This window comes from Pundamilia nyererei, unplaced genomic scaffold, assembly GCF_000239375.1.
Source record: "Pundamilia nyererei isolate P.nyererei 1_Seehausen unplaced genomic scaffold, PunNye1.0 scaffold00352, whole genome shotgun sequence".
NCBI classification, from domain to species: domain Eukaryota; kingdom Metazoa; phylum Chordata; class Actinopteri; order Cichliformes; family Cichlidae; genus Pundamilia; species Pundamilia nyererei.
Genome location: NW_005187753.1, coordinates 227,573 through 252,195, shown reverse-complemented (window position 1 = coordinate 252,195; position 24,623 = coordinate 227,573). Strand labels below are relative to the sequence as shown.

The 24,623-nt window shown below is 39.2% G+C and overlaps 2 protein-coding genes across 3 annotated transcripts in view; one reads left to right on the top strand and one right to left on the bottom strand.

Moving 5' to 3' along the window:
* LOC102203420 (histone-lysine N-methyltransferase SUV39H1) overlaps positions 1-9,786 on the top strand; it is a 17,804-nt gene extending 8,018 nt beyond the window's left edge. Inside the window, exons 2-6 of the mRNA XM_013915717.1 lie at positions 233-421; positions 2,219-2,878; positions 8,235-8,381; positions 8,605-8,734; positions 9,470-9,786. Of these exons, the coding sequence (XP_013771171.1) occupies positions 233-421; positions 2,219-2,878; positions 8,235-8,381; positions 8,605-8,734; positions 9,470-9,603 (1,260 nt within the window). The 3' untranslated portion in view covers positions 9,604-9,786. The remainder of the gene's footprint in view (positions 1-232; positions 422-2,218; positions 2,879-8,234; positions 8,382-8,604; positions 8,735-9,469) is intronic.
* An 8,426-nt stretch (positions 9,787-18,212) lies between these two features.
* gpr173 (G protein-coupled receptor 173) overlaps positions 18,213-24,623 on the bottom strand; it is a 12,453-nt gene continuing 6,042 nt past the window's right edge. For both annotated transcript variants that reach the window (XM_005752304.2, XM_013915713.1), the window contains one exon: positions 18,213-23,218. In XM_005752304.2, the coding sequence (XP_005752361.1) occupies positions 21,836-23,020 (1,185 nt within the window). In that variant the 5' untranslated portion in view covers positions 23,021-23,218 and the 3' untranslated portion in view covers positions 18,213-21,835. The remainder of the gene's footprint in view (positions 23,219-24,623) is intronic.

Below are 24,623 nucleotides of genomic sequence, written 5' to 3'. Positions count from 1 at the left end.
CGCGCTCCCGCGGACGGCAATCAGTTTCTGGCAGACAATCACTTTTTGGCACAACACCTGCATGACGTTTGATTTAAAACATACGCTGTTTCACACAGCTATACTTTGGCTGTCCATTTGCACAAATGCACAAAGCCCAGCAGTAAACCGTGTGTGCTGTCACCGTGCGCTGTTTGGCGGTAGGAAGCTGAGTCAGATTAAAAATGAATTTTTCCTTACTTTCCACTGTCAGAAAAAGACTGGGCACTGTCAGTTAAAGGTGTGTGGTGTGTTAGATTGCAGCGTGCCCTGCAAGATGTCCTGGGATGAGCTGGAAGCCATGTGTCGAATGGAGAAACTCCAGTGTCAAGAGCTTGGAGTTAGCAGAGCCAACGTCAATGAATACGAGGTTGAATTCCTATGTGACTACAAGAAGACTAAGGTATGATATCAACTAAGGTATGATATGGATTGTTGGCAACTTAGACTCTTGTTAGTGTGAAGTTAGGGAAGGTTTCTGGGTTTGTTTTCGAAGAAAAATAAATTCCTAGTAAATATTTTGGCAGTATTTTTAATGAAATCAACCAGTTTAATTGTTGGACAGGGCATGCATTCACTGTTAGACATCACACAGACATGTTTGAAAGGAGTTTTATTGCAAGTACTAAAAGTACAAAATATTTTACATTCATCTACTTTATAGTGAAACATTCTGCTAGTGTGTATTCATTGTATTGTGGCATGGATAAGAGTCATTTTTCCTCTTTGTTCCACTTTGAAGGCAAATGGTCTAACCTGACATTAGAAGAAAGAAGATGTTATAATACAGCAAGTGCTGCATAACAAACATTGTTCCTAATAGTACAAGGTAGATACAAGACAGTGTAACTTTGGACTGCAAGAAACCATGCACTGTGGTGTAAATTCCTTAAATATCTTATCTATAATATTTTGGATTTTTGTATCATTTTGCATCATTGTATCATTTTACTATTTAGTTTGTATTTAATGTGCTCATATACACTATCTTGCATATGTACAATATTACTCATGTTTCTCACTTCTTATCCCTGTTAGTTAAGTATACACGCATAAGCGTCTGTACGAGCCCGTCTCAGAACAGATTAGGTGTTGCTAGAAGAAAACCTTTCATGTATGTGCGGTGGAAGTTTTGAGCAGGCACAATTGGATTTGAGGTGGCACTCATTTAGTCTTCTCCAAATAGTTAGAATCAATGTAATCTCAGCTAAAACATTCAACTCGATATGCTCATGGTTTCATTGTGCCTTACCTGCCTTTTTAATGTTGTTTTGTCTAGGATTTTTTTTTTCTGTAAAGCATTTTATGATTCCTGAGTGTGAAAAGCACTATATACATGGAGTACTGTGCAAAAACTCCGGAGCCACCCCTCATTTTTGTATATTTTAGGAGGAAAATAGGAAATATGTGTAGTTATTTATTCAAATGTGTGCTAACATATGAGGTTGAATGATGAGACTGAAAGTACTCTCACTGCTGGAGCTCTCCTGGCCTCCTCTGAACCAAAAATGTCACATTTCCTGTCATCACACTGTCAGTCTGTAAGGGGCCTTTTCTTCGTTATTCTTTTTATTTATTTATTTTAAAGTACATGCCTTTCACATAATAAACTATCTACTATAGATAGTTTTTTTTATTATTTTTTTTAGGGCTGATACTTCCTGTTTAATCTCCTTGTGTCCAGTTTCCTCAAACAAGGATGCTGCACATCATGTTGAGAGTTGCCAAGTTTTCAGCTAATAGCTCTTTGACCTTGTTGCTAATAGCTATTAAATTGTCTAATGCCTGTCAAACTGTGTTACCTTTGGTATTTTTCCAGAGATTCAACTCAAGAAATGGAAAATGTCTTTCTGTAACAGGGTGCCTCTGAATGAAATATTTGGGTATAAGGACTAAAAATGAATAAAAAGTCAACCATGTCTACAGAAAGACAAACACCTTCAGAAAACTGGAGAGCTACTGCTCAAGAGCACTTTAAAAAAATTACAATAAACTCTGGCTGGTTGGGAGAAAAACAAATATGAGGGGTGCTTCCAGACTTTTGGACATGCTGTAAATATTGTACGTTTGCTTTGTGGAGATTTAGAACATCTGTGAGGTGGGACAGATGTTGCCCTTGGTACACATGGTAACAGAATAAATTAAGTTTAGGCTGAACCACTAATTGCCCCCAAAACTGACGTTATTGTGTGTGTTTCAGGAAGAGGAGTTGTACCTTGTAAAATGGAAGGGCTTTCCAGAATCAGATAACACTTGGGAACCCAAGAGGAACCTAAAATGTCCCAAACTGATGAAGCAGTTCCATCTTGACTTGGACCAGGAGCTGAGGCGCCACAAGCGACGTTGCATCCCAAAAAAGCTAGATAAAGAAGTTTCCTCATTTCTGGTCCAAAAAGCCAAACTTCGCCAGAGTCTGCAGCGCTGGGAAGACCATCTGAATCATACTCGCAATCATCCAGGGCGCATTTTTGTCATGAACGAAGTGGACCTAGAGGGTCCTCCGAAAAACTTTACCTATATCAACAACTATAAAGTAGGTCAGGGCATTGTGTTAGATGAGATGGCAGTGGGTTGTGAATGCAAAAACTGTTTAGAGGAGCCAGTGAATGGCTGTTGCCCTGGGGCTTCCCTCCAACGCATGGCCTACAACGACAGAGGACAGGTCCGGATTCGGCCTGGACAGCCAATATATGAGTGCAACTCCCGCTGCAGCTGTGGGCCTGACTGTCCCAACAGAGTTGTGCAGAATGGCATCCAGTTCGATCTGTGTATCTTTAAAACGGGGAACGGCCGGGGATGGGGAGTCCGCACACTGCAGCACATCAAGAGGAACACATTTGTCATGGAGTACATTGGGGAGGTGAGACCTGTTAAGTATTTTTTTTTAAAGTGGCGTATCATGCTTCAGTGTGAAGTGTAGAGCATGACAAAAGCAGCCAGTAGCTGCTTGATGATTTGACAGATGTGATACATTAATTGAATCGGTTTAAAGTTTAATGATACAAGTGACAGCACTTGTTTCTGGTAACTTGCAGCTAGAAAGCAAATGAAAAGAAAGGTGTGGTGCACTAAAATAGAATCTGAATACTACTGGTATCTTTTCATACTAAGAAAATGCCCAAAGGGGTATACTTACAAATGTGAAATTGTGTATGTGCACACACACGTACATACACAGTTGTTTTCATGTCCTTGTGGGGACATCTAATTGACATAAGGCTTTCTCTAGCCGCTTAACCCTGACCATGACCTAATTGTAACCCTGACACTAAAACCACATTTTGAGTCTCAAAAATGGCTTCAAACTCCTGGGGATGGTGATTTTGTCCCAATAAGGGCTGTTGGTCCCCACAAGCATAGTAAGCTTCCAATTTTTGGTCATCACAAAAATATGTACACAGGGTACACACACAATTTCGCATTTGTATGCATACCCCTTTTGGCATTTTCTATCCATATCTATCTACCTGTAGATGTATAGATCTATATGCCTATATATATTAGCTGATTAGGTCTTGCCATATATGAATTCTAACAGTTGTCAAATAGGGCTGTCAGCTGTGCACCAATCTGAATTCTGCACAACACACCTGATGTTCTCAACCCCATTAAGGGTGTAAGAAATTCCACAGATGAACCCTGACAAGGCACACCTGTAAGGTGAAACCATTTCAGGTGAAGGGCTTGCAGTGCTGTCAATAAGGCAAAGGGCGGCTACTTTCAGGAATCTATAAGATATAAATAGTTTGTGTTGACAGGTCGGATTTCTCAGCATGTCTTTTTGCTCTCATATGAAAGAGTAGAAACGTATGCATTATTCTGGGTGTTTTTGCTATTTCTTAATAGATTTAACAGAAACGGCAGACTGAGAAAACCTTACTGAAGCCACTGATATCAAAACTGTGCTTGTGCAGTCTGAGCAGAGCTGAACAAAGCTTTTAAGAGATGGTCCTTCAGCATTGGGAACAAATGAGCTGCACAGCTGAATAGAGGTTAAAGTACTACATTTACTAAGAATATTACAGTGATGAGACTACCATGGCTTCATGGTAGGACTTTTTTTTTTTTTTTAAAGGGATGTCATTGTTTTTAATATTGTAGTGGACTGAAACTCTTGTTCTCCATGGTTTAAAAAGGGTACACGCACTTTATAAACCATGCCCTTTTTTATGTGCTTAATTACATAATCAGATAGGAAATACTTTTTCTTTTTCTTTTCTTAAGAACGAGGAATAGTAAATAGGGATGGGAGTCAAGAACTGGTTCATGTAGAGAACCAATTCAGTAGTTCAAGTCCTTGGAATTGTTAGTCAATCATCAATTCTGCTTATTGGTTATATTGCACTCACGCGCAGACAGCATTCTAACAAAAACCTAGCCAAGAACCCAGATTGATGTTAAAGCTGAGTGAATGCTAACCCCAGTCCAGCAGCCAGCGGTTGAACTTCAACAGGTAACAAACTGACGATCAGTGAGGCTGCAGTCTCTGTTTCTACCCGTTAATGTTTCACAGTGGAATCGCCGTGGCGATCACTTTAGTCTCTTTACTTTAAAGTGCTCCTTTCATCTTTTGATCTCTGTGGTCAACAGTAGACCTTTAACAAAGAAAAGATCATAGCAACAAAACAGGATATCAAGCAATAATTCATGAGACAAAAACAAATGAAATTAAACAGGCGCTCTTTTGTACTTATAAAAATTGTAAAATAAAAAAAATGGTATGAACTCAAAAGTCTAAATAGTGTCTATAAAAATGACTGACCAAGAACAGTCTCATTCCCTGGCTCGTTGGAAAATCCCACTGTTGCCATATTTTTCCCTGTATATAAACATACATACGCAGTGTACCAGGTAAAAAAATTTCCATTTGGGAGGGGGATTTAATGATGCATTTGCAGCATGTGATTTAAAAAAACAAAAGCCTCAGTGAATTACTTGCAGCTTAATATTTCCATGGGAACTTATAATACTCCAATGGTTACGATAAACCCATTTTAACCATCGTACATGGAAAAACCCGTGGTACATCGAGGATGTTTGACATGTCGCCCAGACCCAGGATCAATTAACCAAAGAGATGAAAAGGGGTGCAGGAAGGGTGGAGTGGTAGATTAGGATTGCAAATTGAAGATGGAAGTACCTGGTTAGACAGTGTTTTGTTTTTTTTGTTTTTTTTTTCCCTTTGTTTTAATGAGAGAGGACATGCAGAAGGTTGGTGTGACAACAGGATGCTGTGGTAGGGTGAGATAAAGCCAGGTGATTGACTTTGGTGAACAGCAGCATTGAAAGCAGTAGCAATATCAGTCCCAATGATCCCAAACAGACAGTATAAAACATCCACTTAGCTTTCTGGTCAGAAAAACAGTGCCTTAGACCTGCATAGGGCCATCAGACAGTCATAGTTGTGGTCCTATAGAAGTGTATGGGAAAGTGGCTTCTGTTTAGACCTCTGTAAACACTTTACAGTTCATAGGCTAAGTCACTCAGTCCGGTACTATAAGGTCATTAAGATAAGATGGGGCCTGATTATTTAAGACCTTGTATGTGAGGAACAGGATTTTGAATTCTGGATTTAACAGGAAGCCAATACAGGAGAAATCTGCTCTCTCTTTCTAGTCCCTGTCAGTATTCTTGCTGCAGCATTTTGGATTAACTGAAGGCTTTTCAGGGAGCTTTTAGGACATCCTGATAATAATGAATTACAGTAGTCCAGCCTGGAAGTAATAAATGCATGAACTAGTTTTTCAGCGTCACTCTGAGACAGGATATTTCTAATTTTAGAGATGTTGCACAGATGGAAGAAAGCAGTCCTACATATTAGTTTAATATGTGCATTGAAGGACATACCCTGGTCAACTGATTCCAAGTTGATTGATTCCAAATCAAGGCCAAATTATAGTAAATAGTCAGTAGACATGGGAACACAAATACTAGCTGTCATTCACGTTCACATAATTTTATTCTAAAAGTTGTAATTTTGAGATTACCAAAGTATGTTGGTAAATGGACTTGTTCTTATATAGTGTTTTTCTACTCTGAGCACTCAAAGTGCTTTATACAATTAATTCATTCACTTGTACTTGGGGTCAGGAGGTGTTGGGAAAGCTGAGCTTACTTTCTCTAGCCACACCCAGGCCTGATTACTGCCACACCTGTTCTCAATCAAGAAATCACTTTAATAAGTCCTGCCTGACAAAGTGGAGTAGGCCGGCAGATCCTCAAAAGCCAGACGTCATGCTGTGATCCAATGAAATTTAGGAACAAATGAAAACCAAATTGAGATCTCTCAGTCTAGAAAAGTTTATAAAATTATTTCTGAAGCTATGGGAGTCCAGCAAACCACACTCAGAGCCATTATCCACAAATGGCGACAACAGTGGTGAACCTTCTCAGGAGTGGCTAGCTGACCAAATTTACCCTAAGAGTGTAGTGGCGACTCATCCAAGAGGTCACAAAAGGCCTCAGAACAACATCCAAAGAAATGCAGGCCTCACTTGACTCAGTTAAGATCAGTTTGCGTCACTCCATCATAAGAAAGAGACTGGGCAAAAATAGCCTGCATGGCAGAGTCACAAGACAAAAACCACTACCGATCAAAAAGTAACATAAAGGCCCATCTCATGTCAGAAAACATCTCGATGATCAAGACTTTTGGGAAAATACTCATCTGGTGTAAAGGTAACCCAGCATTTCAGAAAAAGAACATCATACCAACAGTAAATTATGGTAGTGGTAATGTGATGGTCTGGGGCTATTTTGCTGCTTCAGAAACTGGAAGACTGGGTGTGGTAAATGGAACCATGAATTCAGCAAGTCCACCTCTGAATGTGCTAAACACCTTCATTTAGAAACTGCATTTTGTGTTTGTGTTATCTTTGTTTAATATTTACATTTTTTAATGATTTGAAACATTTAAGTGTGACAAACATACATAAAAAGTTGGAAATTAGGAAGAGGGCAAACACTTTTTCACACCACTGTGGGTGCTGTATATGATCAGCACGTCATAACCATCCTCATTTGTTAAAGATGTTTGAACCCTGCCTTGCTATAAAGCAGTATTGCCAGCTACTGTCACCCTGGTTTCATCCCAAATCCAGCATGTCTTGTTCTTAGTACAGGAGTACACGTCCGCTCGTCATACATTGCCACCTAGTGGCAGAAGTTTTAGTTCATTTATGTACATAGTTTTTTATTTATTTACTTTTCCTCCAAAGAAGCTACAACTTTTGCTTTAGCATCATGTTCACGTTTTTGTCCAACATGTGACACACACGTGTTTCCAATCATGTTAATTCAGATGCCAATATAAATAAAAAAAACAAATTTAAAAATTAATTTGTGACATTATAAATTATAACCTCTGATGTATTAGCAGAATTATTCTGCTATCTAAACAGTGTATAGTGATGCTATCCATAAAGAAATGTAATGCTGGCAGTTTAATGCTGATACAAAATGTTGTAAATTGTTTGAATGTACAAAATTATCCAAAACCATGCAAAAATATTAGTAACCTCTTTTAATTTTACAAAACACTCTGAGCCTGTTTTGGGTTAAGTTTTGAATGTTGGTGAAATTCTAGATTACAGAAAGATTCTGCTAAATCTGTGTGTTAACATTACAGCCCACACCTCAAAACTACAGCCTGAATCACAGACAACTTGAGTTGACTGTTGTCTTTAATTAGCACTAGATATATAAAAATTGAACTGAAAAATAGAACTCTGTTGGTTTATATGTCATTTTAATCCAACTATGCTCATTTGCACAGTAAATAAAACTGTGCTGTATACGGAGCAGCAGCAGGAGACAGATATTGATTAAATATCTATTCACTCATGCAAATGACAGCTTTCTATTAAGAAAAACAACTCCTCTTATTTCTTAGCAGGTTACAGTCATCTGGTGGTTACACTGACATGGTGTTTTCAGAATCAGAATACTTTATTAATCCCTAAGGAAATCTGGGTTACAGTTGCTCCAAGACAGTAACAGTAAAAGACAAAACTATTTAAACAATGCAATATGTTACAGATTTACAAATGTAAGAAACGGCACTAATATTTACAAATCACTCAACTAGAGGTGATTATTGATATGAAGAATCTTATCAGAATTAGTTTTAGCATGGATGCATCAACCAGGCATGCAGCCTGTTACAGTTGCTCCTGCTTTTTCTTTTCTTTCTTATGTCTTTGTTTTGTTTCCACAAGATTATCACCACAGACGAAGCAGAGAGAAGAGGTCATATATATGATCGCCAGGGCTCTACGTACCTCTTTGACCTGGACTATGTCGAGGACGTGTACACAGTGGATGCAGCTCACCTAGGCAACATTTCTCATTTTGTCAACCACAGCGTGAGTGCCTATGAACATGTGTCTGTCTTTGTCCATTCTCAGCCATTTGTAAATGACCACAGTTTCTCCAACATGTTTCATTAAAAACAAAAGCTCTTAATATTGATGTATATTGACCAGCATGCATAGCAACGCATGTACTACCAGACTGCAATTTTTCAAATATGAAAGCAGAGTCTGTGTGAACAAAAAGCTCTTGAAAAACCTTCTGTTCCTTTTGCAGTGTAACCCTAACCTGCAGGTATACAACGTGTTCATTGACAACATCGACGAAAGGCTTCCGAGAATTGCGTTATTTTCAACACGTGCTATCCGAGCAGGAGAGGAGCTCACCTTTGACTACAAAATGCAAAGTAAGTAAACTGACTGAGCAAATTTGAGTCATATGTATTTTGGCACAAATACTGACCTTAACCAGACTTTAAGGTGCACTCAGAAGACTACAGAACTAAATAAATCAAGTTCTGTCACCCACTGGTGAAATATGTTTATATTTAAGCTCACTAGCCTCTCCTGGAATTTACATAAGAACTCACAGTGTGAGTTGTGGTGCCTGGTGCCCGAACATTTTAATCCTGTAGCTTTCAGGGTGGGGGCTGTATTGATCAGATTGAGGATTCATGATCTAGAAGTCTCTGAAGCCTGGTCAGCCTCTCATACTAGTTTGTTTTTCTTGCACCGTTCAGTTTTTGTGGCGTGGAGTGGCTGCCACCAGGGGAAACTAATGTGTGCTTAATCTGCAGTAGTTTTTGGGTTCATGTCATTCAGTAATAGGATCCAAGCCTCCCCAAATGTTAATCACACTGATCTCATTGTTCTGAGATCAGTGTGATCAACGTATATGCTCTGCTGGCTCACAGCAGAGCATCAGTGTTTCTTAACCATGTTTTTTTTTTGCTTGTTGTTTTTCATGTATATGAGTTTGATGTGTTAAATGTGGATAAATCTGTCATTTCTTTGTGTGTGTTTGTTTCACTTTTTCCTTTGTGCAGCACTTTGATCAACCTGTGTTGTTTTTAACTGTGCTTATATATAAACCGATTAATTTTACATGGGAGTTAACCAGCCTGAATTCTGTGTCTTTCTAGTTGATCCAGTTGATACAGAAAGCACCAAAATGGATTCCAGTTTCAGTCTAGCTGGGCTTCCTGGCTCTCCAAAGAAGAGGGTTCGAGTGGAGTGTCGGTGTGGATCAGACTCATGTCGAAAATATCTGTTCTGACAAGGACCTGTGGGGGAAAATGTACAGTTATGTTTTTTTTTTTTTTTTATTATGAAAGATGAAATCACAACTTCACTTTTACATTTATGAACAAGGCAGACTCTTAAGATGGAAACCACAGTCCAGCTTCAAATCTGTGAAGTGTGTGTGTATTACAAGTGCTTAATTACAGCGACATTTTTTATTTATTTATTTTTGTCCTCTTTTAGCTACAAAATAGATTTGAAACAAAAAAGTGATTAGCTTGTATTCTAGTTCATGAATGTACAAGTTCCTCTGTGACTGTCTGCAACAGGTTTATTACTGCTTGGCACTGGCCAAGTCTGGTGGGCAGAAAGAGCAGCAGTCAGTCTATTATTTCTTTAAAATCTGGATCATTCTTTTGTCTTTTTTTCTTTGGGTCAAAATTATTTATAGGAACAAATGTTAGGAATCTGCACACTGTTGACGAGCTGTGAAATGGCTGCAGTGTAAAGCTGACAGGCTCCGGCTGGTATTCTTTATGATGGTCTCTACACTTCCACGCTTTTGCGTGTGCTGGTAATCAAAACATTGGCTCCAGTGCTTTAGGATATACCATTTATTTATTCTGCGTTTTTAGTTCTGTTTGACTAAAGAGGTATGCAATCACGACAGGTTTCAGACAACAGTCACCACAGTGAATATATAATAATTGAGATGGAACACAACCGTAGCCAAAACTGGGTTTGGTTTGGCTGTACTGCAGTTTGTTCTGAGCCATGTCCGTGTTCCCTCATGCTGTTTCTTAATATGCATGTTGTTTATTTCAGTCATGGTGTTTGACGCTCCAGATGTTGGCCGAGTCAACAGTGTACAGTGTATAAGGCTCGATCCTACTGTGTTTGCACTGCTGCTAGGCCAAGACCAATAATGGCCTGCCAACATGGAGTCGCATACAGCTGGTAGATGGGTTTTCAGTAAGCTAGAACAACAGATGCATGCAATGTGTTGTTAAAGTGTCTGTGACTGTTCTAAATATGTGCACTAGACGCTGTGGAGGTATATGTGCAGTTCTGCTTGCAACTGCTTTATCTTAAGTCTCCCTTCATGAACTCTCCTCCTCTCCTCTAATCTAAATAATATGAACTGTATAAGAAAGAACAGTAGAGGAAACTTTACTTTTTGCTTTCAGACATTTATGGTTTAATCGGATAAAAGGACACATGCTTGTAAAGAGAGCATGATGCTGTGTTTTCTCTATCAGTCTCACCACTATGCACAGGCTGACATGGTGGCTTTCAGCACAGCATGCTGTGCGCATCTTCCCATTAACAAGGTAAGTTAAATCTGCACCTGTGCACAGAACGAGAAGCTCCGTGCTTCTTTCACTAACAGTTACACAGGTGGATGAAGGTTGGGACAATACACTGGTCTGTTTTCTGGATATGGTTTATTATTTTATGCCTGATTATTTTTATTGTAAAGAATCTTTGTATGGTTTTACACATGTCAGTGCAAATTCTCTACTTTCTGCCAAAGAAACGGATTCCCTGGAAACTGGTTTATAGACATTATTGAATAAAGTACTCATGTACTGGGGATACATGAGAGCATTTTAGTGAACTGCTCTTCTGGCAGCCCAGGGGTATTGTAACTCTCAGTGTACTTTTTTTTTTTGTTTTAAATGGTCAGTAGCTGATTATTTTACAGTTTTGATATTTAAGCGTTTTAGTTATCAATACTTGTTTTTATCATTGTGACATTCTGATAGATGGAGAACAAAAGCCGTGCTAATAAATGGTGCATTTGTATCCAATGGGAGTGGTTTGTTCCAGGATATTAATATTTTGATGAGAATATAAATTATGTCCTATAGAAATGTGGTTACAGTTCCTCCAAGGCAATAAGAATAGCAACACACTGAACTAAATTGAATAATATATTGCAAAGTTACAAAATAGAAGGAATATCTCTAGTTTATACAAATAGCTCAATTATAAATATTCAGAAATTTGCAGATATATAATATAAAGAAGAAGCCAGCCAAAACACATGAGATAGCAATGGAATGCCCAGGATGTCCTCTATTTAGTACATCAGGACTTCGTACGGTAGCTCACGTAAGTCAAAAGATATAGGCCAAAACAAATGTCCATTACAAAGGACATAAATAAATAGGCTGGTTCTCAGGAGGATCACCCACTAAAAAAATCAAAACATCCTGGGATTCTGCCTATTCTGGTCGAATGACACAAATTCTAAAGACTGTTTCTGCTATGGCACAGGCAGCGCTTTCATTAACATCCTGTAACAAAACAAATTAAAAAAAAAAAAATTTAAAGAATTATTTTTCACTAATCCATACCATTTAAAGCAGTCAATTTAATAAAGTATAATTTGAAACTAAGGGGAAAAGTGTTGCATGGATTTTCTGAGTGACTAAGTTGTAAAAGCCTTTCTTTTTTTTTTTTAAATGCATGAGAAAATCCCATTAACTTAAACTGAAACTGTGCATGATTCAGTTCTGTGTGCACCTTAACCAGTTTCTGTAGATCTTAATTGATCCAGTGAAAACCAGTGAAGTTGCACACAGAATTGGATCACGCCATACTTTACAGCATACAACTCAATTTTTGTTTTAAAGTTAGGACACAGGGTGAAATTTAAATAAAATAAGAATACATTGATTTACAAATTTCATAAACCCATATTTTGTTTAGAAATAAACAAACTACATCAAACATTGTGAGTGAGAAAATTTACCATTATAAGAAACATATTAGCTCATTTTGAACTTGATGAACTGTCCTGCCTATGGTCTACACCTTTCACTAATTGATACCACTTGATTCAATACAATATGAAAAATACAACGAAGACAAAGCAGGACTTTAGGGCAACTAGAATTCTCCATCAGACAAAACATTATCAGCTGCTCTCCTTAGTCCATGGATATTTCCAGATGGGATGCTACACAATAGGAAACTTTGTACCTTTGTTGTAATGTTTTTCTTAAAATAAAAATGTAAAGAAGAAGATATATTTTGTGGGTTCTATAGTGAATAAAACATGGGTTTATCTTACGGTGAATGTCCTGTGTTTAAACCCAGCCTCTGGCCTTTCTGTTTGGAGTTTTCATGTTCTCACCGTGAATGCGCAGGTTCCTTCTGGGTACTCTGACACGCCTATTATTTCTGTTCAAACATGTACAACAGTCAGCAAGTTCCCAAAACAATCCAAAATCCTTTGGAACAGTGGCAAGGACAGCTAGTCTTTACTGCTAAACACGCACCAGCAAATCCATCCAACATAGTTTTATATGTGAACAGGATAATTGTGCAACACAGTTATTTTGAAAGTTAACTTTTTAAAGGTCAAATAATGTTCCCTCTGTGTCAGACTAAAACACATTTATTACCAATTTGGTAACTTACTTTATTATTCTTCAAAACAGAAATTGACCATCCAATAGTAAAGTGTCTTTAATTCTTAATCAAAAATATAATAAAAGTATAAATCTAATTAATATGATTGATGAGAAATTTAGTTTGAGTAATGAAAATTATTCTAGTGATTTTTTGTGTGTAGACATGATCACACACGATCACGTGATCATCCTTGGCTGATTAGTGTTCCCTTGAGGCCACTGAATTAAACCTAGTCAAAGCACTGATCTATAGCGGAGTTACTGGAACACGCGTGGCTGGTAGAAGACAGGGCCTGGAAGGGTACTCACTATGTTCTTCTTCCTTTTTTTCTTTTTTTTTTTTTTTTATCCGAGTAGGTGGGGTAGACATCCGGAGGACAGAGGCAGAATAAACTGGGCGAGTTCCCTTGCCCATCAGCTCCATCCAAGCTCTGTGCTGCCTACTCGATAATACTCCTAGGATCAGAGAACAAACTATTTAAACAGAGAGCTGATTCAGACTTCCTGTATTCGGGTGCTGGTTCCACAGATCAACAAAAGTTAATTTAACCTTTGTTAAAGTTAAGTTATTTTGTTAAAGTTAAGTCAGCAAAGCTACTAGAATTCACAGTGCAAGATGGAAACCACTGACTACACTAAAGAACAGGAAAATATGTAAAAGCACAGCTCTCAAAAAAAAAAAACAAAAAAAAAAACCCCAACAAAGACAAACTTTGAGCAGATGAAACCAAGTTTCGGGAACAGGATATGATTACATCACTTACAGGCGAGTTTTACCACTCCATATTAGGACTCACATCTTTGGAGGTTTTAAACAATTAGCTGAACAAAGTGTAAAGTGTTAGCTTAAAACACAAATTCTCAGCAAATGAAACTAAATATATTTGCTGGTTTTTATAGTTTTTGATGAACTGTCAGAACAGTTGTGCTGCCCACGATGATCACCACCATCACTGTTCGTCAGCTATAGCAAAGCTGAGCACAGTATGAAATCATCACATCAGAGCAAACTGTGTTGATACCAACTACTCATAATCATAACCATGTTCTCATTGTTTCAAGTATATAATTTATTCTCATTACAAAACCAACAACAGAAATCATAACTTGCCAGAGACATGCATATGGCTCAATCACCTATTTTCCCTCTTTTAAATACAGAACATGGGAAACCAACCACTGTGCCACATGATTTGTGGTGGTCAGAAGAAAAATCCTTTTACAGCCTTTAAGTATTTTAATTGTAAGATATGAAGAAGAACCAATCAGGATAATTTGGGGTCATCTTTCAAAGATAGCAACCTTTTGACCCCTTTTTGATGTAAAAGTGATGCGATGTGTATATTTTAGAATTCTAGTTGAAAATGACTTTATAATTAAACATTCAGGATAAGGCCAGATTTGTGCACTGGGAATGACTGGATGCTTGATCTTGAGCTCAAGCTTCATAGATTTTTCCTAGATACATACACAAACAAAAAACAAATAAAACCTAAAAAACATTCAATTAATAACATGTTTTGAAAAAGGACTTAAAAGTCATTGTTTTGAAAACACATTCATATCTTTGTGACAGGAAAAAGGTCAACAGAGAAGTTCTGAGAAAGAATTCGCAGAAGTGATATTTCTGAAATGCGCTATGCATATGGTATGTGTTTCCTTTGTGACTTTCCTATTACATCCATGCAACCAATACATTACACATGCACCCATTCACACCTGCTGAAAGAAATACACACACACACACACACACACACACACACACACACACACACACACACACACACACTAAAACTAAGATAATCAAGAAGCTTTTTCGCTGCATTTCAAAGTTACCTGTCAGTATAATACACACCAAATAGTTCAGAAGTCATAGTAAATTTACAAAAGATAATTTGCCCAAGGCAATTAAAAACAGACATGATGCACACTTTCCTGTGGCTTTGTCAAAAATGGAAATGGAAAGAGCAATCATTCCCCTTCATTCCACGGGTTGATATTCCAAAGGAGAAGAACATAGAAAAACTGCAACAAACCAGATTAGACCTCACTCGTATCAACAAGTTGCAATAGAAGTCACTTTTCATTTTTGATGCTCTCACTTTCTGCTGGTGACTCCACCAGCTTTTGATGGAAAGTGCAAGTGCCCAGAGTATTCCCTTTCCTTGCTCAATAACTTCAGAAGAAGAAACATTTTTATACTCTTGGCTACTCAGTTGCATTGGTTTGGTGTTTGTATGGAAGTAAGGCCATATGCCATGACAGAAACAAAGGGCTAACCACAAACACGCTTTTTACCCTCACAGGCTTAACGGTATGCTGTGATTTTAGACATGCACTGACAACACCTCTGCCCTGTGATCTCTTTCCACCTTCATAAGTTGTAAAAAGTTGCAGAAGACGCATAGTTTAATTGATTTATCTAGATTTAGGCAAAAATAAAGCAATAGCTATGTCTTCCAGTGTACGCTCTCTTGTAATGACTATTAGATCCAATCAGTTTTGCAATATAAATATAAAGTGGATGCTGACACTGTTTGTATCTTTCTTTTTCAGCTGCTTTAAGGTCATTGTCAAAACGAAAATAGGGATATGAAGTGACTAGTGATACTAACATTTATACAGCGCTTTTCATTCATAGCATACATTCATATGACACTTTTTTAAATATACATCAAGCACTTTATTGTTCTCACATGCTGTATGTGGGCAATTTGGAATCCTCAATTAACCTAACATTCGTGTGTTTAAACGTGGGAAGAGAGGAATGTTCTTGTTTAGCATGCCAACTTGCTATGACTTTGTGTCCTGTGTTTAAATGGGTGTCCTTGATAACTCAGCATTGCAACTAAAAATATTGACTTTGTTCTACATTTTTAAACATAAGAAATAATGAATAAAATGTTACTTTTGAGTTACTACCTCCTGATTGCAATTTTAACCTTCAAGTGACCAAGTAGATTAACTGACGAACCTAGTGCCTCAGGGTTTGTCACACTGTGATATTTTTCATTCTAAAAATGTTTACATTTTTCATAAAGATCGATTGAGGCTAATGTCTACCACAACAGGAAAGACCCCAGGTGCAGGCTGTGCCAAGATACCTCCGAGACAATCCTGCACATAACAGCTGGGTGCAAGATGCTAGCAGGCAGGGCATACATGGAACGCCAAAAGCAAGTGGCTGGAATAGTATACAGGAACATCTGTGCCAAGCATGGCCTGGTAGGTCCCAGGGTTAAAATGGGGTACACACCTTAGGGTGGTGGGGAATGACCGAGCTAACATCATATGGGACTTCCAGGTATAGATGGATAAACTGGTGATGGCTAACCAAGAGGAAGATGGCTGTAATGAAATATAGTTATACCAAGTAATAGCTACATCAGGAAGAAGGAACATGGGAAGCTGGAGAAATACCAATGTCTGAGAGAGAAGCTCAAAAAGATGTGGAGGGTGAAGGGAACAGTACCTGTGGTAATTGGAACACTTGGGAAAGTGATCCCTAAATTGGGGGAGTGGCTTCAGCAGATCCCTGGAAACAGATGTGAGGTCTCTGTTCAGAAGGGCGCAGTCCTAGGATCAGCACATGTACTGTGCAGGACCCTAAAGATCCCAGGGTTCTGGTACAAGACCCTAGCTTGAAGGATAAAGACAGTCCGCAGGGTGAGTGGGATTTTATATACACTACTGATCAAAAGTTTTAGAACACCCTAATTTTTCCAGTTATTTATTGCAATTCAAGTCGTTCAAGTACAATGAATAGCTTGAAATGGTACAAAAGTAAGTGGTGAACTGCCAGAGGTAAAAAAAAAAGAAAAAAGAAAAGGGTAAGGTTCCCTAAACTGAAAAATAATGTACATTTCAGAATTATGCAAAAAGGCCTTTTTCAGGAGCACAAAATGGATTAACAATTTAAAGCTGTTCTGCAACAATGGAGCTTGATCAAGCCTTGAAGCTGGTGCTACTAATTCCTACAGCTGTTCCAACTTTTCTGGATTACTTCCAACCCCCTCTGTCTGCATATAAGCAGTGTTGGAACACACTGTGGTACCATACCCTCATGAGCATCAGTTGAACAGTATTGTACTGCAGATAGTAGTGTGATGGTACACAAATGGTGAGAAAAAGGCGATTAACAATGGAAGAGAGACAGACCATCATAACACTTATAAATGTTGGTGTGTCCTACAGAGAAATAATACTACTACTACTACTACTACTAATAATAATAATGCATTTATATAGCGCTTTTTGAGACCCTCAAAGCCCTTTACAATTCCACTATTCATTCACACACTGGTGGAGGAAGCTACAGTTGTAGCCACAGCTGCCCTGGGGCAGACTGACAGAAGCGAGGCTGCCATATTGCGCCATCAGCCCCTCTGGCCATCACCAGTAGGCGGTAGGTGAAGTGTCTTGCCCAAGGACACAACTACCGAGACTATCAATCCAGTCGGCTCAAACCGGCAACCTTCCAATTACAAGACGAACTGCCAACTCTTGAGCCACGATCGCCCCAATGCAGAAACCGCAAAGAAAGTCAAGGTGTCAGTGAGTACAGTTTCCTTCACCATCCAAAGGCTCAGAAACAAACTGTGACAGGAAGAGGTCTGCAGACCCAAAGACACAACTGAATCAGAGGACAAGTTTCTGAGAGTTAACAGCTTGTGTTATAGGCGGCTGACAGGAAAACAGCTTCATGCACAGCTTAACAGTGGTCGTAGTAAGAAAGTCTCAGTTTCAACTGTGAAGAGAAGACTTTGAGCTGCAGGTTTGACAGGACGAGTTGCAGCAAGAAAGCCAGACGTCAGAATAAGACAAAGAGGCTTGGCTGGGACATGAAATACCACCACTGGACTACTGCAGAAGAAGGTATTATGGACTGATGGATCAACATTTGAAATCTTTGGTTCATCATACAGGATCTTTGTACACCGTCGAGTAGGTAAAGGATGGTTCCACAGTGTGTGGTATCAACCGTCAAACATGGAGGAGGAAGTGTGATGGTCTGGGGCTGTTTTGCTGGATCCAAGGTCGGTGACTTGTACAGAGTGAGAGGCTCCCTGAACCAAAACCACAGCATTGTGCAGCACCATGCAGGACCCTCTGGTATGTACCTAGTTGATCAGGGATTCATCCTACAGCAAGATAATGACCCAAAACATAGATCCAAACTACGCCAGAACTACCTCAGGAACAAAGAACAAGATGGTGAGCTTGAAAACATGGAGTCCAGCACAGTCTCCAGACTTAAACCCCATCGAGCTGGTTTTGGGCAGCAGGAAAGAAGGATAGGCAGGAATGTGGAGAGAGTAGGGACTCTACTGTGACTTTGGTATTTAATGGTTTTTAAGGTCTCAATGAATGTCTTGACAAGAGCCTATGAATAAAATGTATTATTGTTACTCTAAATGTAGGGAATAGAACTGGTAATGGGAGAGAGTTGGCTGATATGATGAAGAGAAGGAAGGTAGATATATTGTGTGTGCAGAAGATCAGGTGGAATGGTGATAACTACAAAAGTACAGCTGAAGTGGTGAGGGAAACTGCAGAGGTGTTTGATGGAACCTCTGGACAGAGGAAAGAGGACAAGGAGACTTGGTGATGCAAAGAGCAAGTACAGTAAATTATTCAAAGGAAGAGGTTGGCAAATAAAAAGTGTGATAGTCAGGGAGATTTAAAAACTAGACAGGAGTATTGGAGCCTAGGCATACGATAAAGAGAGAGCAAAAGCAAAGAAAAAGGTTTATAGTGAGTTGTATGTGAGGAACACAACACAGAGGAATGACGAAATGAGTGAAAAGAGTCAGCTGAAAAGATGGAAGGAGTACTTTGAGGAGCTGATGAATAAAGAATCTCAGAGAGGAGGAAAGAAGTGAGAGAAGAGTGAAGAAGAGTACTGGTAGTGATTTTCAAGAACAAGAGTGAAGTGCAGAGCCGTAGTAATTACAGAGAGACCAAGCTTTTGGGCCATACCATGATGATTTAGGACAGAACTGCTGGAGGTGACAGCAGTATGGCTTCATGCTGAGAAAGAGCACTACAGATGCAATGTGAGTGTTGATAGAGAAGTCAGACAGGAGAAGGTCAGAAGGAGCTTCAGAGTGTCTTTGTTGTTCAGAGAAAGCAGATGATGGGGTACCAAAAGCAGAACTGTGGTACTGCGTGAGGAAATCAGGAGTAGTAGACAAGTATGTGAGGGTGGTGCAGGAAATGGGGACAGTGAGATAGTGGTGAGGTGTGCAGTAGGAGTGACAGATAAAGGTGGGGCTGGGATTACATCAGGGATCTGCACTGAGCCCCTTCCTGTTTGCAGTGGTGATGGACAGGCTGACAGCTGAGCTCAGGCAGGAGTCTGTGTGAAGTATGATATTTGCAGATAACGCTGATCTGTAGTGACAGTGGGGAGCAGGTATGAGGAATGAAAGTGAGACGGGTGGGAAGGTGAACAAGAACAGAGGTAGTTAAGGTAGATGAGTTTATTTTCTAGCATCAACCATCCAAAGCAACAGAGAGTGCAAAAGAGAGGTGAAGAAGAGAAAGCAGGCAGGATGTTCCAAGATGAGTGTCAGGGGTGATTTGTGACATAAGATAGGAGCAAGAGTGAAAGGAAAGTTTACAAGATGCTGTTGAGGCCTGCTGTGGTGGTTTGGAGACAGAGGCACTGAGCTGGAGGTGGCAGAGTTGAATATGTTCAGATCTTCACTGAGAGTGAGCAGGGTGGACAGGATTAGAAATGAGCGCATCAATAAGTTGGTCAACAGCGGTGCAGAAGGGTGTCATGAGAGACACGTCCTGAATGGATAAGAAGTAAAAAAAAAAAAAAAAAATCTGTCCAAACTACCAAACAACGGCTCGAAACGCTGGCCACTAGGCTAAAGTGGTTAGATCTATTCAGGGTGTACTCTCAGGACAGACCCACCTAGGAGCAATAAATTGGCTACTAACAGCAGACACTTATCCAGATGAGCTAATAATTCAGATCATAAAGAATCCCCCACATTTTGTGTCAAACTAAAACCAAACAATAAATAGATATCCTTAATGCCAACTTCTGCACTGTAATTTGTCACTGATCACAAGAATTATGGCATTGAAATTATTTTACTATATTGTAAAGCATCATTCACATAGTTCATATAGCTTAAACATCCTTCACTTCCATATTATTATTATTTTTCTAACATCACTGAAACCAAAAAATTATTTCATGTATGTATTTTAAGAAATAACAGACAAGGACTGTTTAAATGTCATTTTGTTTGTACAACATGTATTTTAAATCTTTTTTGCATAAAAATGGTTGAAAACAATACTTGATGACAACAGAGCATTTCAGAATATCTAACATGGATAAAGGAAACAGTAGTAGTGTGAAATACACAAACAAATCATAAAAAAGTATTCCTGATAGCACACTCGGTCATTAGAATACCAACTGAAATGGCTTGGTCGCTTGAGGGTTAAAAAATCCTGGGTTGCTACGCCTGGTAAAGCTAATCGTCTTTCTGCTTTAAAATGAAGGTGAAGCTGCTCAAGTAACAGATGCAGATGTAACTTCAGATTTGTCCTTAGGAAAAAACAAAACATGAAAAAACAAATAATTGTTCTATCTGCAAATGTTCAAAGCTTGAAAAGCATCCCCTACTGCACATTTTCTGTTGAGCTAATGAGCAACAACGAGAATATGTTTTAGGCAACACAGATTGAAGGTTTGCTTTAGTGACTAGCAAACAAACAGTGTGTTTGAGGAAAGAAAATCCTTCTGTCTGCTTTGAGATTCTGCATCAATTCTTTACGGTACATTTACTCTGCAGCGCCTGTTTTACTTTGGTTTTTAGTCTGTTAGCATGTTTCTGCAGCTCCCTTTATTCTGACTTTTACAAGTCCTGCTAAAATCTGTGTTCAACAGCACACCCTCGTCATCTTTATGCGTCCTCACTGATGGTTAAATCACAAAACTGAAACTTGAAAACACATCGACACCCTATAATGTGACGGCATTTTGTTGTGAGGATTGGATAACAATTCTTGGTTTCTCCAGTCTCAGTTTGTTATTTATTCATGTTTTTAAGTCAATCTAAAATGTTTCAGTTGTGAACGGTGCCATGTACCGTACCACTACAGGGGCACTAAAAGGTGTTTGTGGGGTCCACTGTACCTCCATTTGATCATAAATGACCTGTTGATACTTGATTAATATGACTCAGCAACAATGTAATCACCAGCTAAATGCATTAAACAACCTTCCACATCTTTTCTTGAACTAACGTTTGTATTTCTGGAAACTTTATGTTGTTGTGAACTAAAACTGACATTCTAATAAAACTGGTGAGTCAACACGAATGCTGGTTTGAATCTAGCTGAGCACTTTTTTACTCTCATCAGCCACTGCTGCTGGACAATCATCAGTTATTCCAGTATAATGATGACATTAAGATTCCGACTAAAAGCGGATTTATTACGTCCTTTAGGATTCTGTTTGTCACAAGCCCAACATCCTTTGTATTCAAGACTTTTCTAAATGGCATTTTTTTAAAATCTTAAGCTTAGTTTATTTGTCTGTCTTGGTTTTCCCAGTGACTGCATATTATTTACATGTATGTTTCTCCTGTTATCAAAAGTCAAGATCTGACCTCATGTATGCTGTTGAATTTAGAGTGAAAATTGGTTGACAGATGGAAATACATGCTTACCATTCCAGTGTTTTAACACTACACTCACAAGTTGCCACTCACTGCTTAAAAATACCTTCCATTGCATCAAATGCCACAATAACTCAAGCACAATATACAATACATCTGTAGGCTGCCCATTGTTTTTTTTCTTCATCATCTCTAGTTACATGACACAGTAAGGCTCTCGTGGCAGATGAGGTTTAGTCCTGCAGCAGGCTGGTAGGTGGGAAAGGAGCCCTTTCTTCAAGTCTTTATTAAGGAAGAAGCAGACGATAGGATTGACCCCTGCTTGGGCAAAACTCATCCACACAGTGGTGGAGAGGTACCGGTGTGGTATTGTGCAAGCCTTGACAAACACCCTCCAGTAGCAAGCTACTATGTAGGGAGACCAGAGCACCAGGAACAGTAATGTGATCACATAGAACATCCTGCCAAGCTGCTTCTCTGCTTTAAACTCCTCCATGCCTAAGAGTCGCCGGTTCTGGTTGTGCAAGTTTTGCCGTATTCCGAGCAGAGTGGGTGGCATCGGGCCCCTACCAAAACCCGCAATCCAGTTAGCAGCTGCTTGGCCTGTAGCTCCTGGCCCATGAAAGGTCCAATTCTGACTGATAGCTGGCACCATCTGGACTGGCTTCATCTTGCGGTGCTTGTACTCAAAGAGAAGTAACTTCATGTAGACGACATGTGTGGCTAGAATGAGTACAGCAAGCATTAGCATGAAGCCCAGTGTGTCATTAGCCTTGAAGTAGCGATGCTCAAAAATGCACTGGTCCTCCTCACGAATGAATTTATAGGTGCCCACATCAAAAACAGGCGGGAATGCCATTGCCACAGATAGGGTCCATACCATGCATACTACCGCCACACATGTCCAGAATGTCATGCGCTTCGAGTAAAAACGGTGGTGTGCAATGGCCATGTAGCGTGTTACACTGATGCAGAAGAGCATGAAGGCAGCATGGAAGCAGAAGAGCACTGCCATGAAGGCTACCACCTTGCAGCTGAGCACACTGTAGGTCCACGCTGAGCCATTTTTTATAGACACCAGCACAAAGGGGAAGCAGATAGCTGAGCGAATGCTGTCTGCCAGGCACAGATCCAGGAGGAAATAGTAAGGTGCCTTATGCAGAGCCTGGTCCCGGAGTACAAGCAGAGAAACCACCAAGTTCCCCACCAGACTAATGCATATGATCAGCCCAAGTAGCACCAGTTTAATATACGTAGAGATAACGGAGGATGAACTGTCTGCTACCATGCCTTCTGCAGTAGCCACCACTGCTGCCATTGGCCCCACAGGCCCTTCACTGCTCTCATTTCCATTTGCCATCCCAAATGCCCCCCCACCCATAACACCTTTTTTTTGGACAACAAAGTCACCACTCCACCACCACCTCCCTCGTCTGCCAATCGTTCCTCCGTACTCGTGGTTGCTTCCTTTTTGTAGTTTACACTGAACAGGAACACCTCAAGACACATTGCTCCATTTCGAGCAAAGTCCCTTCGTTGTTGTGACCTCTCCTCTTGCCTCTTTATCCTCACACGGGTCCTGAAAACAACCAGAGGAGATCAAGAATTAGGCGTTTGATGGCTCTTCATCAGAAATGAAAAATAATTTCAGTCACTCATGTATTACTAGCACAGATTAAAAGGACAAAACAACACATGGCTTCTTTTTCTCTAACGCAGAAACCGCATTTTTGGTGGCAACGTCAAAAACATACTTAAAACATAATTCAGAAATGTTCAACATGACTTCGCCCGGAGTTTTCACGTGTTAGTCTACAAATGAGTACTGAAAATCATGACGATTGGGCCATTTCATATATAATCAACCAAATTTGAGGAATAAAATCTCACCTGACCCCTTAAGAGTCAATTTTTAAAAAAATATTGTTTTAATTTAAGAATTGAAGTGAAATCCCCTCCCTTTTATTCCTTTTACTGAACTTTAGTGGCAAATATCCATTTGCTGTGACACTTGTTTAATTTTTTGGTTAAATTTTAGGTACATGACACTGAACACAAGGTGTGAAAAATCATTTTAAAAACGATAATAACAGTTATGAAACAAACCAGTGCTAGCTGGATTGGGACATGTAAAACTAATTGAATTGAAATAAAAATATACATAATATCTTTATCAGTTTGGTCAAATTTCACAACCTTTATTTTTGACTAGGGATAACTAAACACTGTGAATAAGCTGTATTTATATTTTAACATCTACACTGAAATTCTGAAAAAGATCTACTACTAAACACTAAAGAGAAACATGATCAAATAATAAAAAGCAATAAAACTACTCAGAGTGTACAGGCTTATACTAACTCTGATCGTCACAGTGTCTTCATACTTCTGATACCCTGTGTGATGTTCAGCCCTATAAAGTTTATGTTATTATCTTCTGCAATTAGGAAACTAACTATAATAATGAAAATGAAAAAGTGAAAAAGCGGAACAAAATATTGTCTAAGGATTCAGAGAATCTGGACAAATGTCTGTAATCATCAGACCCTCGGGCAGCACTGTATTAAAAACAGACATCACTCTATCGTGGACATCACTGTGCTCAGGAACACTGCCAGAAATCACAGTCTATGAGCACAGGTTGCTGTGGTATCCACAAATGCAGGTTAAAGCTTCGCCATGCAAAGAAGTCACATGGGAATAGGCTACAGAAATCAGAATCAGAATCAGAATCAGAATGGGGTTTATTGCCAGATGTTGAGGTTTACAACATTAGGAAATTGCTGCGGTGCTTCAGTGCAAACAATAAGAATTAAAGTGCTATGTAGAAAGAAAGATGTGCATGGGATATACATGAGATATATACATGAGAATAAGAATTATGAGTGCTACGTAGAAAGATATATACATGAGTGCAGGTGGTGATCAGTGCCAAACATGAAATGAAAGAATCCCAAATTTCAGTGCCCCTCCCGAAAATCTCC